Source organism: Perognathus longimembris, chromosome 2, assembly GCF_023159225.1.
Source record: "Perognathus longimembris pacificus isolate PPM17 chromosome 2, ASM2315922v1, whole genome shotgun sequence".
NCBI classification, from domain to species: Eukaryota; Metazoa; Chordata; class Mammalia; order Rodentia; family Heteromyidae; genus Perognathus; species Perognathus longimembris.
The window spans coordinates 12,888,684-12,907,623 of record NC_063162.1 but is presented as its reverse complement, the minus strand read 5'-3'; the positions used below and the strand labels follow the sequence as shown (position 1 = coordinate 12,907,623).

Below are 18,940 nucleotides of genomic sequence, written 5' to 3'. Positions count from 1 at the left end.
CAGAAGGATCCAGCAGACACTGAAGACAACATTAAAGCCCTTCCTGCAAAACCTTTCCAGTTTCTTAAGATTTATGAGGGGGTGGAGGGAGGAAAAATATGATAAAATTTGGGCTTTTAATTATTTTCTTCTCACACTGTTTTATTTTTAAACTTCTCCAAGGAGATGGTGGCATAAATATTTACATTGGATAGCTCCACTTGTCAGTAATAAGGACATGTATTTTTTCAAGTGTATAGACAATTACTTGTTTTCCATGACAGGTTTTGTGCTCTGGAGAAAAACAAAATCCAATGTAGTTTTAGAATCCGTATCACATGATAAACTAGAAAAATTGAGTTATGCGTCTATGCCAAGTAGACCTTTGGAGTGTTAACAGTATTTCTAGGAAAAAACAGGAAAATAATGTTTTATTGCACTTTCCCTCTTGATTTTTAAATTTGATAAATTATTGTTAAAGGAGCAAGATATATTAAGACTAATACTTTCTTTAACACTTATTTAAAAAACACCACAAATGTGGACTTTTTCATTTTGAAGTTAAAAAACATTAAGTTTGAATGATAACATACAGCAGTACTGAGAAAAATAAGACTACATTTAATCCTCTAGTATTCAGTAATTTAGCTTTGTAAACTGCTAAGATGATTTAAAAAATTAAAAACATATTAAAAGGATATTGCCACCATGAGTTCGCACAATTCTTTCAAGGCGCTTAATGAATCACCCCAAAATTCACTTCTCTTTAAGGGGAAAAGGATGCTCAAGTCCAAAACAAAACTGAAGTTGCCTCAGACGAGCCAAGGTCTTAACACAAATGATTTGAATGTAATGCAGTATGAAAGAAATTAGAATAGGTAAGAAATCATAAGCAGTATGAAAAAAATCAGGAACAAATATCAGCACTATCGACATGTAAGTGTATACTTTAAATAAATATTGTAAAAAAATCCAACAAGATACAAAAATTTAGCTGAGAATTCCTTTGGTTACAGAGAGGTGCCATTTTGTTTTCTATAAATAAGCTGACACAGAACAATTGGAGGAAGAATGTGACAGCTCACTGTAACGCAACTCATAGGTCACAGAGAACAATGTGCTTAGCAAGGGCCAACCAGGACACTTGCTGGAGAGAAACTGATTCTTCACAAATATCTTATTACATTTATTTTTACATAATGTCAGTAAAACTATAGTACCCAGTTTTAAAGAAGTAGTCATCTTTCTGGTCCAATGATTGGATCCATTTCACCTTGCACACTGTAACTAAAATATGCAAATATTTTCTAAGTGAAAATGTTACTTAAATTATGCTTCCAGAAAATAAAGACTTAAGAGTTCAACTACTAAACTCAAACAATCCAAATCTGCAAAACAAACCTGACAGAGACAGACAGACAATGCCTGACCATTGTTAGTTACTGATAGCTTGCTTTCCTGTTTTGTTTTATTTTTCATGAAAAAACAGAAAGACTGAAGGCCTCAAAGCACAACCAGGTGTTCTGGGGTGTCAAAACATGAGTTTTTTTTCTCCTTCAGATGGGGTCTCGGTACGTTGCACAATCCTGTCTTGAACTCCAGGGCTCAAGGGATTCTCTGGCCTCAGCCTCCCTAGCAGCTGGACTGCAGGTGCGTACCACCACACCCAGACAAAACAGGAAAAAAACTGCTCTAGTTTTCTTGGTGTTGGAGATAATGAACTGCTCAGTGATTAACCCTATAAACCTTTCCATGCGTAATTTTGAAAAGCTTAGTTATTTGTGACATTATGTATTTTAAAGGGAAGAAAAAAATATATATATATAGCTTTTGGTTTGTTTTAAAGCCCTTGGAGTAATGTTCAGCATTTCATATGACTCTGGGCAAATCAGATTCAATGATGGGTGGCTTAACTGCACCGTATAAAAAACACATTTCATCAAAGCTTACATATTTACAGCATACACAGCAAGGCCCCCGTGTGTAAAAGGGTACTCTTTTATACAGATGAAGCGAGACAAATTTGTGACTGGAAGACACACAAAGCAGGGAAAAGTTTTCAGCAACACTGGTGAGTGGCACCTGCTGCTGTGTGGCTCTTGTCTGAGTGCTGAGCAAGAGCTTTGAATTAGGCTTTCTTCATCTTCTGCTCTAATTCATGCTGGTGTTTAATAAGACGTTCAATTTCTGTTCCAAGTGTTTGTAGATTTTCCTTTAGCAATTAGGGGAGGGGAAGAGAAAACAGAAGTACTAAGTATAGCAAAAAGATTTAGTTTGAATTGTTTCTACCTAAAATTTTGCAATGAAGATTAGTCCTAAATGCTGACGAAAACTAGACACATACATTTTTTTGGTGAAGTTATATCTAATTTTTGTACTGTAGCTACAGCAATTTTTAGCACATAAAATGATTATGTGCTAGATTTTTCAATTATGTTAAATTCATTTCTATCAAAACCCATATGCAGCAAAAATAGAATACCTAGATTATAGCTGCAAAACAGGAAATACAGCCACAAAATACACTAAGATGTTATTGTATTAAATTTTTATGTTTCAGTAATTAACTCTAACTATAATGTATGTCAAAGGCCATCCACTGTGAAGTAAACAATTCACCTTAGTGTTTAACTGGGCTGATTTGGTTTAAAAATTGGATTGTTCATAAGAGGAAAAAAAAAGCATACTGAAATCTTATCTCTAGGTATACTGCTAGAAAAGAGTCTGTCTAAGCACTATGTGAGAAATGTATTTTGCCATGTTTGCTGATGGCAAGGGAATGAGGAATACAAATACCTTCAAAGTAATATTTTTAAGTAATGTATCTTCCAAAACAGCCTGTAACTTTCGGTTGATTTCCAAAGAGAGTTCCAGTGTTAAGCCACTGTCAGCAGGATGGGACGTGTACAAAGACGCCATGATGCCTCCCCGTCTACTCAAGTGGACTTTGTTAAAGTCAGATGCTTCGGAAGAAAGTGTGCCTGATTCTTCTCGTAAAATGTAACTCTGAATTATTCTGCAAAACAAATCACACTATCAATTGTGTACTTGCAGAATAAAAACAAAGGGACTTGTAAAAATTAATGATGCACTAAACTGATAAGCATAAATACCTACCAGGCTAATAAACTATGTTAGAAAATAGTCTTCCTTATTAGATGGTTCTTAAACTATAGCATTTTTGTTTTAACATGGCATTTAGATTACACATATAAAAATACTGCTTTTCTATTTCTTATTTATATCAAAATGTTTTATAGCAATTACTTTATTACTCTGATTTCGGTTACTGTTTTTTGCTATTCTATTATTTAACTTAGAACCCTGTATTTTATTTTTCAAGAGTCATAAGCAAATGCTCCTGTAGGACTGTTATTTTAAAGTAAGCACTTAAAAGGCTTAGGGAAAGACCTACAATGTGAAAACAATGTGTCTCACTTAAATGAGCACGGTGAGAGGAATTTGGCACAGAAAGCTCTGTGGTCAGTCCAAACTAGGTTTGGATTTCCAGTCCTAGGGTCTATCCCTAATAGGTGTGGTAATCTTGCCCAACAGGAAAAAACAAATCGGAAGTCATAGTCATAGTTGAAAATAAAAAGCTAAGCAAACCAAAGTTATTTTAGTATATTAAAAAAATTAACATCTGAACTTTATCACTTAAGGGAAAGGCCTCCCTTATAAGCCTACCTAATAATAGGTGATGTGATAATAAGAGTGTGTGAACTGAATGACTACAAGAATTATTAAGCCAGTTGTGAAGGCTTATGCTTTTAGTTCCAGATACTTGGAAGCTGAGGTGGGAGGACTATTTAATCTCAGGAGTTCAAGGCCAGCCTGGGCAACTTGGTCAAGACCCTATCTCAAAAGAAAAAAAAAAACCCACAAACCAAACACACACACATACAAACACACACACACAAACATACTCGAAAGATTGGCTTTTGATCACTTTTTGAAATCACATGAATCGTATTATGAATATATTGTATTACCATAATAACACATACTTAGTTTTTTTCCGAATTTCTTCTACCAACTGTTTGATGTGGTCTTCCATAAACTCTATCTTTTCATTTTTCCGAGCATGAGCTTTCTGCAGCCTAACTATCCTCTCAATCAACATGGCCTTGTCCACTTCAGGAAAGTTATCCACCGTTACTGATGACCCAGAATTTTCTGGAGATCGATCTTCAGTGCTACTTCGAGCATTTAGGGACCCTGAAGAAAAAAACAATAACTTCGTATGTGTACTCAGGGTTATCCTTTCTATCATTCATTCCAGTAATAACTTCAAATATTGATTCCGACTGGAAGAAGTGGCAATAAAGCAACCATAAAAAAAGGGGGGGGGGACAGAGGGAAACCCTGGGTAAAGGTTAGAACTTAAAAATTTAATAAGAAACATTTTTATAATATAATTACATATAACTTCTTAAATTCTAAAATTAAAAAATTATACCAATACTTTGTAAAACCAAAATTATAACTGTTTTTACCTGAAGAACTAGAACGACTTCCCATGCTGCTAACTTCTTTATCATAGCTTCCATTCTCAACTTGATCTAATTTTCTTCGTGCTAAAGGAAAGAAACAGATTACTAATGACAACTATTACGTCATTTGCCCTGCACACCATCTAATTTCAGTTACTAAAGTCATTTTAGACAAAAATGGAATAGACAAGGAGATAAAATTCCTCAATACACACCATAGCTAGAGGGCTGTAGATGTTACTCAGATAAAAATGTTCATAAATGTTCATAAAGAACATTATGGTAACTGATACTAGCATTACAAATTACAGTGAAATTAAGCTTTTGAGTCCAGAATAGTTTAGAAGATCCTTCTAGTACCAGACATTTTCTTCCAATGTCCTTTCAATTACAGGCATAAAGACAACCTGAATTCTTTCAGAAAATACCTGAATATATTCAAATTAAGTAAGTAATAGTTAATTTTCCATTGCAGTTCACCTTATTTTGAAACATAATAGTGGGGAATAATACAATTGGAATGCCTATCTTATTTATCACTGCATCAGAATCACACAGACACCCAAGAGTTGGGACAAATTTCTAGGCAAAAGAAACCTGGACTCCAATTCTAGTTGAATAATTTATAACTTTTCTTGGTCTACAGACCTTTCTAGGTCTATTTTTAAGCATATCAAATGGGGGGAAAGAAAAACACTGAGATAACTTTCACTGATAGAAGTACGTGACTTAAAAAGCTTAATGACCATAAAGGACCTCTTCCAATTCTCATACTTGCAGTTCTGTGAAAAAGCATTCTTAAGACAGAAGGTAATTCATGAAACTACAAGAAGTAACAATATGCTATGTGCATATTAACATACTAAGAGGAGAATAAACAGCTTTACAAAAACAAATTGGCTGCGAATGGTGCTATGTATCTACAAGCCACAATTTAGGAGGCTGGAGGCAGGAGGACTGAGTTTGAGGCTAGCCTGGGCTACACAGCAAGACCCTATTCTCAAGAAGTATAGGTCCAATCAAGGTGGTAGAACCTGAAGGAAAATGTTTTCTCTATAAAATAGCTAATGATGAAAAAGAAACACTCAAAGTCTAAGTGTGAAAGAATTGCATACCTTGCTGAAGTTGTTTGGTAAGATCCTTGATATTGGAGGCGTGTTTACGTCTCTGAGTTACTAGCTCATCTTTCAATTCTTCAACCTGGGTAGTCAACCCTTTAACTTCTGTTTCTTTACAAGTGAGTTCAGCTTGCAGAGTCTGCACTTCCTCTTTGCGCAGTTCTTCCTCTTTGAGCAATCTACTTTCCTGAATGTAAATAAAAGTAAAGTTACAAAATCTTAACATTTTTAAATTCCTTGACAGTAGAAATTATTCTATCATTATCCCTTATCAGGTTTGCTTGCTGAGCTCCTCCAAATCCTCACATAGCAAGGCAGGGAAATGCATTAAATGCTTATGCCATTCCAGACATGCAAAAACATCAGGTGATAGAAGCACGCTCCATTTTTAGAATTTTAAGGATTCAAATTATTTTTATGAGCAAATGGAAGACATTTTTATTATTTGAATGTCTTAAACCTTTTTTAAACTACTGAAGAAACTTGGATATTTAAAATATAACCTTAAAAAGGCATAGTGATTTCACTTAGGAATGACAGAAATCATGGCTTTTCCAATGTATTGTATTCTTTATTATTTTGGAGAAAAATTGTAACTTACAACAATGGAAAGAAACAATAACCACTATGTTTTTATGCTGTTAGGAAAACTTTATCTGTGCTTCTTGATATGTTACTTTAAAAGTTAAAAGCACATTTATACTTACCAAATTAGCATTTGTATGTTTCACTTGTTCACATTGGCTTTGTAAATGACTTTCACTACAAGAAAGTTTATCAACCTGTGATTGCAAAGAATTGGATTCTGATTGAAGCTGTGCATTCTTACTAGTGAGCTTTTCTGTGAACAGTAGTAGTTCAGACTCTCTTTTCCTACTGCCTTCGATGTCTTTTTGTAGGTCACTTATCAAAGAATTAAGATTTTCCACTTCTTCCTTCAAATTTTCAATTTCTTGTTTACCTCTAAAAAACAAAGTTTGTATTTGAGCAGAAGTTAAGCCATAAAAACATTGAATTAATGATTTGGTAATTTTCATTTAATGAAATAATTTATAAAAAATAATAAAAATGATTATAGAAAAATCATTTTATAAAAATACATTTTTATCTATTCATCCAAATGCTTACAAGTGCTTAATATATGACAGGGAATGTAAGTGAGCAAGGCAGGCATTGTGCCTGCTTTCAAAGAGCCTGTAATCAATAGGGAAGTTACAGGAGTTTGGCAAAAACATTTTTGATGCTAAAAGCGCAGATCAGGTTACATAAACTCACATAGGTGATTCACAAACTAATAAAAGTGTTGCGACCTTTTCCTATAAAAGACCAGAGTGTAAATAAGTTAGGCTTCTAGGCTATATGGATTTTAACAGTTTTAATTTGAAGTTGTACTAGTGTGTGAAAGCAGTCATAGACAAGACATATATAAGTGAATGTGAAAACAAAAATTCAGTTACAAAGAGAAGTGAATGAGCTTGATCTGGTTCATGGGCTATATTTTGTTGATCCCTGACCAAAATGATAAGCAGGAGGTAGAGGGAAAATAGTATTTTTCAGGCAAAGGGAAGAGTATATGCTAATACTGGGAAGGGAGTAAGAAAAGGACTTTGTGATACTAGCAGGTGTTTAATATTGGTGATAATAAAGACTATACAAGTCTAGGCACAATCCATAAATTGGCTGGAGCTGAAATATGAGGGTAAAGAAGGGAAGGCATAGAAGAAGCAAAAAACAGGTCATTAATATTACCAGCCTGCTAAGGCATTTGAACTCACCAGCTAATCTTTCTGAGTCAATAGGAAATTATTGAAAAATATATATTTTTTACATTACATTATGCTGATATGATAATTAGCATGTACAAAACAGCTTGAAGACAAAGCAAGCAGAAAAGTGAGTTTATGAGCTGTGGCAGTTTTCCAGATGAGAGCTGACAATGGCTTGGACTAAGTTACTGGTAATGAGACAGTATAGGATAAATGGACTTGAACATGAGAGGAGATGTGCACTTGTGGGCAGGAGGGGGAATTCATTTGAACAGGTTAGAGTCTGAAGCGCTTTGGTATGTTCAGCTAAGTAAAAAGGGCTGAAGATAATGAAAAAGACCTGCACCATATAGAGGAATAATTGGGACTACACAGTGGTCTTAGAAAATTGGAACAAAAGAAGGCTTTCTGACAATAAGAGAAGACCACCAAGGAAACATAGAAGGAGCACCAGAAAGGTCAAAATACCCAGAGAGCATAATGGAAGTGAAACCGAAGGAACAGAACCTATGAAGGCAGACGAGACCAGGAGTGTTCAAAGATGTTACAAAGTCAAGGAAGGCTGTGTCAGAGCAGTGTTCATCATATTTACAGTGGCATTCATTGTTAATGGAATGCTGAGAAGCTAGAATAAAATAGAAAGAAAGAAGGCATAAGAAATGAAATAAAGAATGTGTAGACATAATTCTAAAAAGAAGTTTGGTGGTAAATGGAAAAAACATACAGATAAGAGAAGGTCTCAAGTCTGGAGTTCTATTTTTTAAAGATATATTTATATTCATATTTGATCTTACTAGCCAAAAGGCAGAGCACTTTTGTATACTTATTTTAAATGTAAGAAAAAAAGCAAGTCGGTAGAGATACAACAGAGATAAAGGATAACTAAAGAAGGGATAATCAAGAAAGGCCTGAAAAGGTGGAAAAATATGGGGTCCACAGCAACAACAGGAAGGAGAGGAACAGGAATATTTATTCCTTGACATGAAAGCAAAAGAAAGAATGCTGGCCTATGTTCAAAGGACTGGCAGCACGAAGTGAACAGTTACCTCCTAGCTCCCATATTATTTTAATAGCTCCCATTTTTTTTCCTGTAAAGAAATAATCACTTTTCAGCGAAGTAAAGAGAAAGACAAAGTGGTAAGGTTTGGAAGAGAGCCTAAAAGGACAGGTACAAAGCTCTGACAGAGGACCTGCACGATGAGAGATTTACTCATACTCCTAGTTGAGGTTGGCAGCCATGAATTTAATAGCACCATCAATCCCAGTGATAGAGAAGTAGAGATATGGCTCAAATAACTGAGCACTAGCCTTGAGTGAAACAGTCTAGCAAGGGATCAAAGCCCTGCATTCAAGCCCTAGTACTGGTATTAAAAAAAAAATCTAGATGATAAATTTTTAATAGCATTCAGTATAGGTACAGTACAGAAAGGGGATACTTTTTTAACTCAACTTTAAACCTAAGTCTTGTTAAGTAATGTCATAAGTGGAACTTGTTTAAAGCATTTAAGAGGAGGACAAGAATAGTGTCAACTAATAACCTTAATCTGCATGCAAAGATTTGGATCTAGATACAGCCTAGATTTACTTTTTAGAAGGAAAATTAAGTACCATTTGAATAGATAAAGATCCTTTCTTATAACTATTACTGGCACTTTTTAGGAAATAACAACTTTGATTTTTAGAAAACAAGATGAGATCTCAGAAATAAAAAAGTTAAATAAAGAGAGAAATTTAAAAAAGTGTAGCTAGTAAAGCATAGTTATAAAATTGTTCTTGTTTAATGCAATGATTGCACTTAAAAATAGAATCAGGATAAAAGTTTAAAAGCCTGTTTAACAACACAAACAAATTTCTCAGTTCATACCTTTGAAGCTGCTCCTGGATCTGATCTGCAATTTTCACTTTGTCCAATAAATTCTGAATTTCAGCTTTTTGGCGATTAATAATTTCCTTATATTTTGATAATTCATCTTCTGTTCTTAATCGTTCATCTTCTAGACATTTTGCCTATTAAATGATCATAACCAAGTCAAATTGTAACAGTTTTTCCTTATACCTTGAAAACTATTTCAGATAGTGCTTCCACATTAACAATCTGAGCTGAATTCCCAAGCAATGCTAGTATAAAGAAAACATAATACAAAATCAACAGTCCAGGATTTCAGCCTCACATTTAATCACAGTAGTTTCAGCATGGCACTTTGTTTTTTGAACTCAATTTCCATTTCCTCGTCTAAAAAAGACAAAAACAGTTTCCCTACCTAGCTTAAAGATAGGACTTGATTGAAGAATAAGGTAGTGTATTCTTAGATGATCTCAAATTCAAGATGGTTATTTAAAAGTCTATTACCAAAGTAAATGATATACAATGGTAATACATTCATACACAGAGATAATATGTTCAAATGAAAGAGGATGGAAATTACTCTGACAATAATTATTATAAACACCGAAGAGGAGTTATAATAAGACTATTAGGAATGGAAACTGTATGCATCTAACATTATTAAATATATCCAGAAGAAATGTAAGGAAAGTCCTCATATTATATTTTGACAGTTTCAATTGATTTGCTGAAAAGACTGTCTTTAGATGACAGGTACAAGTTATAAATAGAGCAAATGTGCTTTGTAATAAGAATGCTTGGTGAGCACTTCAATAAGACTTATGGAAGGTACTTTCAACAAGACAGTTGATTATGTTACTAGGAAATTGCTTTTCTGTTGTTTTTTTTTTTAAACTTTGGAAAATATCTAAGTAAATATCCTTCCTCCACCACTTTAAAAAAAAAAAGGGTAAATTTTAAGTTAAAGGTGTTTACTCTTCCATGGGAGTAGTAACTTAAGATTTTATTACCTTTGTTCTCAGGGTTCGTAGCTCATCCATACCCTCCTTAAATGTCCTTTTCAGATCTTCTAGTTCTTTTATTTTGGCATGATGCATCTTTAAAAGAAACCATAAATCATAATGTTCTAAACCAGATCCAAAATATATTGCCTACTGCTTCCAAAGGCATTAAAAGCACGTGGCAACAATATTCATTCTTTCTCTATTTATTGCACAATCTAAGATACACAAAAGAGAAAAAGAACTCACCTCTAGTTGGTCAGATTTTTCTTGCATTTGCTTTTCAAGTTCTCCCTTTGTAACTCTAAGTTTTGCATCAAGCTCATTTGATTTAATTTCTTCTGATTCCTGGTGGAAAGACAATTTAAAAATGTCAACTTGAGTTTTATACTTTGAAAAGTGAAAAAAACTTTGCAACTAAGTTTTGCTAACTGTGAAACATATAGTTCATGTACTGAAAAATTGAAAACTGCACCAAAAGATTTAAAATATGTTATCTTTTCAGGAACAATAGTATACTCAAGGTTTGTAACTACTATAGAGACGTTTCTTTTTTTTTAAAGTAAATATTTCCTTACACTCCCTCATTCCTTCTGACACTGTGTAGGAATTTTATCTGGTTGAAAACTTCTCTAGTAAATAATCTGTGTTTTAGATCTAATTGTCCTAACAAATACAGTCTACAATTCAAAGCTTGCAGATGTAGAAACTTAATTAAACCAAAGTACAGATGTTTAGTACAATAAATTACTATTTTATTTTAAAAGGTATGCATACCTGATAGGTTTTTATCATATCCTGACAATTTTGTCGTATCTGATCTGCTTCTTCCTTTGCTTGTGTTAACTTTGTTGTTGTTTCTTTGAGTTTATCTTTGGTTTCCTGCAATGACAGAGAGAGCCACACAGTTGGCCACAGTGATATGATGAATGGTCAGAAGTGGTCAAGGAGTAAAAACTTCTTGTCCTAACACTGCACCAATGGGTCAGATGCTATTCTAGAAATATTTTGTTTCTGACAAAAAGTTAAAACGGCCTGCATGGTTAACTGGCAGCCATTAAATAACTTACATCTGACTGGGTTTTCAACAAATTACTAGAAGTTACTAATCTGGGCTTAAGAGCCAAGTGTTATCCAGTCAGTCCTTTTACATAGCTATAAGAGATACAGTAATGCTTTGGTTTATGGTTGGTGGTTTTCTGTTCAAAACTGCCTTTTTGCTGATCAATGCTGCAATTTGTTTTCCATTTTTAATCACCTCTCTTAAAACGGCAATTTAGAAGGTTTTCCAGGGATTACCCTTATCAATTTCGACTTTTTCTCATTCTTATTCTTTATTTGCCTGCTCCATTCATGATCAACCTTGATTCTTTAGTCTATCTTCAACCCTGATTCCTTAATCGATCCTTCCTGTTTCCACTGTAAGACAATATTCTCTCCTCCTCCCTCTTCAATGTTCCCTCATTGGCTTCCTACTTTCTGTGGAAATTCTGGAAGATGCAGCCCTCATTTTGTCATCATTCTCTGTAACTCTTTAGAAAACAGACCCAGTGCCATGATTTGGGCTATCATGTGGATTTCAAATGAGATATCATTTCCTATATCTTTCCCTTCAAAAAGGGGTAGATGCCACTATGTGCTTTCCCGTAGACATAACCTAGGCATGCTGCGGTTTCTAACAACTGACAACCTATACTAGAGCCTACGCTTCCTCACAGAGTAACTTCTGAAGAGCAACTAGGTCGATACTTGTCATTTATTACCTGTTCAACTGGTTTTTGTTAAAATCATAAAGAAACTTCTAAAATAACCTTTTTCTGCTTAAGTATGGTTGGTCTGCTCAGCCATATACTACTCGCTTTACTCCTTTTAAAAATTCTTCTTCCATTGACTTTCCCTTTATTTCTTGAACCATTTCATTGTATCTATGCTTTATATCCTTGTTATGCTTTTTTTTAAAATAGGATGCAATTAATAAGTACTTTGTTATACATTTTTAGTTACTGGTCTTTGATTAAATTGACTTACACTAAAACTCAGTATCATTGATAAAATATAAGCAATAATTTGGATTGTTTTCAAGTACTGTTGTTGTTTTTTTTAATATTAGCCTAAATAAGAGGAGTGGAAAAAACTTTCTATGCCCCATATCCTAAACTACAACAGAGCTTGGCATATAGAAGGTACTCACTTCATTCAATCAAAAAATAGCAACTGAGAGATTCCTATGTGCTAAATAAGCATGAAATACAAGTCTGAATAAAGGAAATATAATAATCACATTACATGTGCTTAGGAACTGACAATGTTGCATTTGTTCTGTCATCACTAAGCACCTACTATGCATGAAGCCCTCTTCTAGAATCCAGGGAAATAGACTGAAAATGAAAAAGACAAAATCACTGTGCTCATGGAGAAGATATTCTAATGATGAAATTAAGTAATAAATAAAACACCTAAGTAAAAGACATGTTTATTAAGACTAGTGACAAGCACCAAAGAATAAAAATAAAACAAGGACATGAGAAAGTTTGGGCAGAAGGTGTTGACAGAGTAGCTCTGAAATGTATCATTGAGCACTGAGAAAAGTGATAGGTAAGCAAAGTCTTGAAGGCTAGGAAAGCCAGGGTTTGTTGAAATATTGCCTGTGCTTGTGATGACTGTGAGAGATAAGGATAAATACGAAGTTTGGGGACTGAACAACTACTAAGAATGGATTGACATTTATCAAGATGGAGAAACAAAGGAGGGAAAGGACACATTATTAGTTCAGTTTTACATATAGCAAGATAAGCATAAATCATTCAAGAGGTCAGATATCAAGTACATAGCTGAAGACGTGAATCTGTAGCTCTGGGTAGAATTACAAATCTGGAGTCATAATTTTCCACCACTGTATTTTACAATACAAGACAATAATCTTGTCTTCTTCAGTATCTAATCTGTTAATTCACCTAATTTTTCATCTCAGACATATCAACTTGCTTTTTCACATATGTATTTTACAATACAAGACAATAATCTTGTCTTCTTCAGTATCTAATCTGTTAATTCACCTAATTTTTCATCTCAGACATATCAACTTGCTTTTTCACATATGTTTCCCATGGCTCTAGTTACCATACTTATGCTCTCCTTTATCTCCTTGAGCAATAGATGTCTTAACATCCTCCTCTACTTTCTGGACCTGTTCTTAGAGACTATATTTTTGTCATTATGCTGTATTTTCTTGCTTCTTTGTAAGCTTGTAATTTTCCACTGGATGCCAAACCATAAGTTGTATGTTTTTAGGTGAAGTTTTATATTCATTGAAATGTTTTTTGGGCTTTAAGGACATAGTTAATTTACTTGAAACAAATTATTTTAAAGTTGTTTAAGGTAGATCTGAGACCTTAGTGTAAGGGTAACTGGTCCCCACTATGAGCAGTACCTTTCTGAGGGCTACTTGATTCCCTATGCATGAAGAGGTCTTTTCTTTTTGGCTGGTGAAAATACAAACATTTCCTAACTGGCATGAACACTAAGGACTTCTGGCTCTTCTCCTTTTTCTTTTCTCAAACCCCGTCTTCCCTGTTCCCAACACCTTGACCTCTGTCTCTTCAAGTCAGGGAGACTAGAGTCTGTTTAGGATCCTTTCCTGTGTCCAAGCCTTCACATTCTACATTTTTTATTCCTTCTCCTCAAGGATCACCACATATATAGCCAAGTTACCACAAGTCTCAAAACCACTTCCTCCCTGTCTTTTCTTTTTTTAACTTCTCAATTTCTGTTTCAGGTTTTGTTTTTTAAAAGTAGGAGGATAAATTTGGACCTTGTTATTTCACAATATACTACAGTAAAAAAAATACAGAGACTATAGCAATGACAGGAACATAAAATATAGTTTACTAAACGGGATGAAATAGCAAAACTCATATGAAGTAAGCTCTAAATTCTAGTTAGTGAGCCTTATAAGGAAACAAGCTATTTAAGTATAAAACCATCATGAACAACAAACACAGTAAGCAGAAGAATGTATTAAGCAGCAGTTTTGCTTTAGGTGACTTTAGTAGAAGGAATCCCAGTCATACATTAGGCCTACAATGTATTAGTCTAGCATATCCTCTGGTCTAGTTGCAGTATTAATCTACAAGACTCCACACTTGTAGCTTTTTTTTAGGCAGAAATGTTTAGCAATCACCCAGCACAGCCAAATCATGTGACCAAATGATCATATCTATCTGTTGCCAGCCATACCTATGCTGCAGTAAAATCATCTGATTCTGAGGCCAGGCAGATAAAATCAGAGTGTCCAGGTTGATGATCAGATATTTGAGGTACATCACTCTCATTTATTCACTACAATTGTTTTTAGAGGCTAGATGTTCACAATTTTAGTTAAATCCCAAAGTGTAAGGAAATGGAACAATTCATTTCTATAGTATGACCTGATGGCTAGGTATGTGTTCAGTGTCATCTAGTCTAGATTTCAGTTCTGGCAATATGGACTGGATATCTGATAGCTAATGCTTACCATGAATCCAGTAATCCACGGAACTCTGGGGTTAGCACTTAAGACTTGGGTAGACCCCAGAAAAATGTACTGAGGTTCATATGTCTCTATCCTAACTCTCAAGGGTCAGCTTCTATTGCCAGATCATGATTACATCTTGTATCCTAGCAGAGACTCTCACAACCACTACCATCAATACAGGTAAGCAGGGGCCTGTTCAAGACACTCTATAAGCAATAACTCTGTAAGCACTGTCTCTATGCGCACAGAGCTGTTTGATGGTTATGAAGTGCCTTTAGTTAAAAAGTACTGATACGTATCTGATTTCCACATGCCAGGCTATTTTCTGGCAATCTATACTATGTAACTATATAGAGGTCTGCTTTAAACTACTTTTCTAACCTATTGAGAAGGTATGTAATTTCATCAGACTTCACAGCTTCTACTATAAATCTCATATCACACAATCTTTAAACACACAAGCCTCAAAGATCTGTATGTTCTCCTCTCCTATTGCTCATATTCCAACAGGTTTCAGGATTCTGTCTCTGAGGACAATATATGAAGATAAAAGGCAACAGACATTGGATATTAGTTCAAGTATTATGTTCAAATCTTAAAGTAACTTAAACTGTTAGAAGCTGTCTTTAAAGATTTGCAATTTCAATTCCGCATTCTGTAATCCAAAGTAAAGAGAAAGTCTAAACCCCTATGGCAGTTCTTTCTCTATCTCTAGCACAGACCTGTGCTGATCAGTCATCAGTCAGCTTCAGACTAGAAAGAATCTACTATTCTCTAACCTACCAATGGCCAGTGTTGATTCACTAACTGCCTACATACAGTTTCCTCTGATACTAATATGCAAATACCCACAGGCTATTAATAGTTCTATTAATTTGGAATTGTGTAATAAGGTAACCCACAGTAATAGCTTTCAACAGATTAAGCCTATTTTTGAAACCTAGTATATCCCTACCTGTTTCTTTTGTTTCAGTCACATTTCAGAGTTTGGTTTTTTTTTTCACATCCTATCAACTGCAGATTATTACTACTGCCAATACAAGGTAAGTTTGTGTTTCAAACTATGTCATGCACCAGCATTTATTACTTCTCATTATATTTATGTGTACATACATATGTATATACATATATATGTACATGTATGTATATACTTTAACATGATATTTATAAGCTAGAGCTGTTCAATCTGTGGCAAAACATACGTGCATGTGTGCACACACACAGACAGACACACACACACACATTTACTAGTATATCAATGGAAATATATTACTAAAACAGTAAAAAGAACTTATTTATATTATGCTCATTATATTTAAATAAGAGGTCACATTTCTTAATTATGAGAGTCTTAGCATCACTGGTATTTTAAATATTTCCAGAGTTTACTTCTAATTTGGTAAGATAAGTTACCTCCAAATTGTGTATACCAAAAAAAAAATGTACAGAACCTAGTAAACTTGGGTGTTACAAACTATGAATGATAAATATATATTCTAACCCTCTTAGTATATGTAAGTCATGCAATGAAATATCTTTTCCATAATTGTCCAATATTCAGTTCCAAGTTATTCTTCAGTAACAGCTAAAGTAAAAAATAAGGGAGGAGGTAACAAGTTGGGTAAGAAATGTACACAGTGCCTTACCTATGAAACTAACTCTGACAATAAAGAAATGAAAAAAAAAAAAAACGTAGCTGAAGTAGGCTCCATGGCTCATTCCTGCTAGTGCTGCTCTTAACACTCACTCCAACCTTTCACTTGTCATAGTACTACTCACCTTGTGTGAATCCATTTCAGCCTTTAATTTGTTTTGTGCCCATTTTACTTTAATGATGTGAGAGTTGATATCCTCCTTTAATTTGTCTATTTCTCTGGTGAGTCTAGTTGTTTCACCTTCCTAAAATAAAATTAGGTCATATTTTTCACGTGAGCAATTAAACATCTGTAAATCCTTTAGACCCCCTCAAAACAACAATAGATTCCTGTGCATTAACACTACAATTCAGGGTTGCTACATTATGGCCAGCCAGCCATAAAACTCATTTAAGGTTCCAGAGGGCAGTAAAATTCTAAATAGAACGAAAACATGTTTAATAGCACTCATATCTTAACTGGATGTGTTAAACCACAAGCATACTTGTGATTCTTAACTGGCATGCATTAAAATGAAATTTGAACTGAATAGGTTTTGCTAGAATTCCTGAGGAAAGTAACAGTACTTGTAAACTACAAGTTAACAGTGGGGATTCTGAACAGCTAACTCATTAATCTTCTAGGATAGCATCTAAAAAAGAAGATATGTTTTTAAGAAAACAGTAAATTGTATTCTGTGGTGAAAACAGAAAAATTTGATTCTGGCCAGGGTTAGAGCTGTAGATCAACAGGAGAGCACCTGCCCATCATGTATGAGAGGCCTTGGGTTCAACAACTAGCACCACCAGAAAAGTAAGGAGAAAAAAAAAAAAGAGTCAAGATTTTGACCTAATTATACGTCTTGCTCTAAAACTGTTCACAATTTGCTACTACTATATACATATTTTTTTACTAAATTATATATAGTCTTTTTTTTTTTTGCCAGTCTTGGACTCAGGGCCTGAGCACTATCCCTGGCTTCTTTTTGCTCAAGGCTAGCACTCTACTACTTGAGCCACAGCGCCACGTCTGGCCGTTTTCGGTATATGTGGTGCTGGTGCTAGGGAATTGAACCCAGGGCTTCATGTATATGAGGCAAGCACTCTTGCCACTAGGCCATATTCCCAGCCCCTATATATAGTCTTAAGACATAGACTTGTTTTTCCAATAGAAAGATTATAAAAGTTTTTTTTTAAAGATCAAGAAAAAGTTAAAACGTATGTCAATACTTCATCTTTTCCCTAGCAACCCTTCTATTAGACAACTAATGAGATACTACAATTTCTAAAACATTCATGTTCTTAGTAGGAAAACTAATAAAAATGACTGTTTCAATGTTTAATCATGTTACTATTATTTGATTAAGGAAAAGCGTAGAAAATAAATTTTACATGAGGCACATTGGCACAAGTTATACCTTTGCTTCATACAGCTGTTGCAAGCGTCCTTTCTCCTGAGAAAGCTGCTTAATTTTGTTAGTGTTTTTCTCAAATTCCTTATTTGCATCTCTAAGTTTTCTCTCAAGTATTTCTTTTTCTTTTCGAAGGTCTAAAGATTCCTTCTCACCTCTTACATACTTCATTACCATTGCTTCTTTTTCCTGGCGTGCTTCTTCACATTTCTTATTGGCCTTTGGAAAAAAAATAATAAAAATATTTTCAAATAAAAATATATTAAAATAAATAATACTTTCCTATACTCTCAAAAGTTCCTTTACTTTTTTGGAGGGGAGGAGTTCAACAACATTCTCAGGACTGACGTTATAAAATTTTGAGGTAAAGGAGAGTTTCAAAATAATGGAAAAATGATAAAACACTAGCATTCTCCCTACCCCCATTCCAGGGCTTGAACTCTGGGCCTTCAACTCCTTTGGTTTGCTTGCTCACAGCTGATGTTTTCCTCTTGAGCCACACCTCCAGTTCAGGGTTTTTGCTAGCTAACTGGAGATAAAGAGTCTTGGGGATATTTCTGCCCCAGCTGACTTCAAAAAAAGATCCTCATAATCTCAGCCCCCTAAGTAGCTAGGATTACAGAGGTGAGCCACTGGTGCCAGGTTAATATTTCCTTTTATGCTTTTCTTCTGATTGCTACAGTTACTCCACTTACTCTTCCAGATCTGCTTTCTTATTCTTTTCTGCCTTACTCTGTGTCCCTGGAAAACAATCATCATGGATCATATTAACAGACCCTCTTACCTTCAACTTCCAGCTTGGCTCGGCCAGCAAGATCACTAGCAGAGTGAATGAGATGTAGCACTCTAAACTCAATAGAGGTAATAACAGAACTATTCTCTACAAGTTGCACTCTAGAACTGAAAGCTTTCTTTTTTTTTTTTATGAACTACTCAAACTCAGGCATTTGTTATAGCGAAAAAAAAACCAGACTAGTATAAAGATGTACACATAAGCATGTGCAAATTGTACAGGTATATACAATAAACAAAATATCAATAATTAGCTTGGTGAAAGACCCATTGCTTGTACAATATGAAGGGGGCTGGGAACATGGCCTAGTGGGTAGAGCACTTGCCTCTGATAGATGAAGCCCTGGGTTCAATTTCTCAGCACCACATACATAGAAAAGACCAGAA

At 34.5% G+C, this 18,940-nt stretch overlaps 1 protein-coding gene across 3 annotated transcripts in view; it reads right to left on the bottom strand.

The window, feature by feature from the left end:
* Nucleotides 1–263: 263 nt before the first annotated feature.
* The window catches only part of Ccdc186 (coiled-coil domain containing 186), a 32,321-nt gene continuing 13,644 nt past the window's right edge, over nucleotides 264–18,940 (bottom strand). For all 3 annotated transcript variants that reach the window (XM_048338209.1, XM_048338210.1, XM_048338208.1), the window contains 12 exons: nucleotides 17,768–17,980; nucleotides 16,496–16,615; nucleotides 10,981–11,085; nucleotides 10,453–10,551; nucleotides 10,213–10,299; nucleotides 9,221–9,363; nucleotides 6,298–6,553; nucleotides 5,588–5,777; nucleotides 4,476–4,556; nucleotides 3,987–4,197; nucleotides 2,776–2,995; nucleotides 264–2,191 (listed from right to left, as the gene is read on the bottom strand). In XM_048338209.1, the coding sequence (XP_048194166.1) occupies nucleotides 2,108–2,191; nucleotides 2,776–2,995; nucleotides 3,987–4,197; nucleotides 4,476–4,556; nucleotides 5,588–5,777; nucleotides 6,298–6,553; nucleotides 9,221–9,363; nucleotides 10,213–10,299; nucleotides 10,453–10,551; nucleotides 10,981–11,085; nucleotides 16,496–16,615; nucleotides 17,768–17,980 (1,809 nt within the window). In that variant the 3' untranslated portion in view covers nucleotides 264–2,107. The remainder of the gene's footprint in view (nucleotides 2,192–2,775; nucleotides 2,996–3,986; nucleotides 4,198–4,475; nucleotides 4,557–5,587; nucleotides 5,778–6,297; nucleotides 6,554–9,220; nucleotides 9,364–10,212; nucleotides 10,300–10,452; nucleotides 10,552–10,980; nucleotides 11,086–16,495; nucleotides 16,616–17,767; nucleotides 17,981–18,940) is intronic.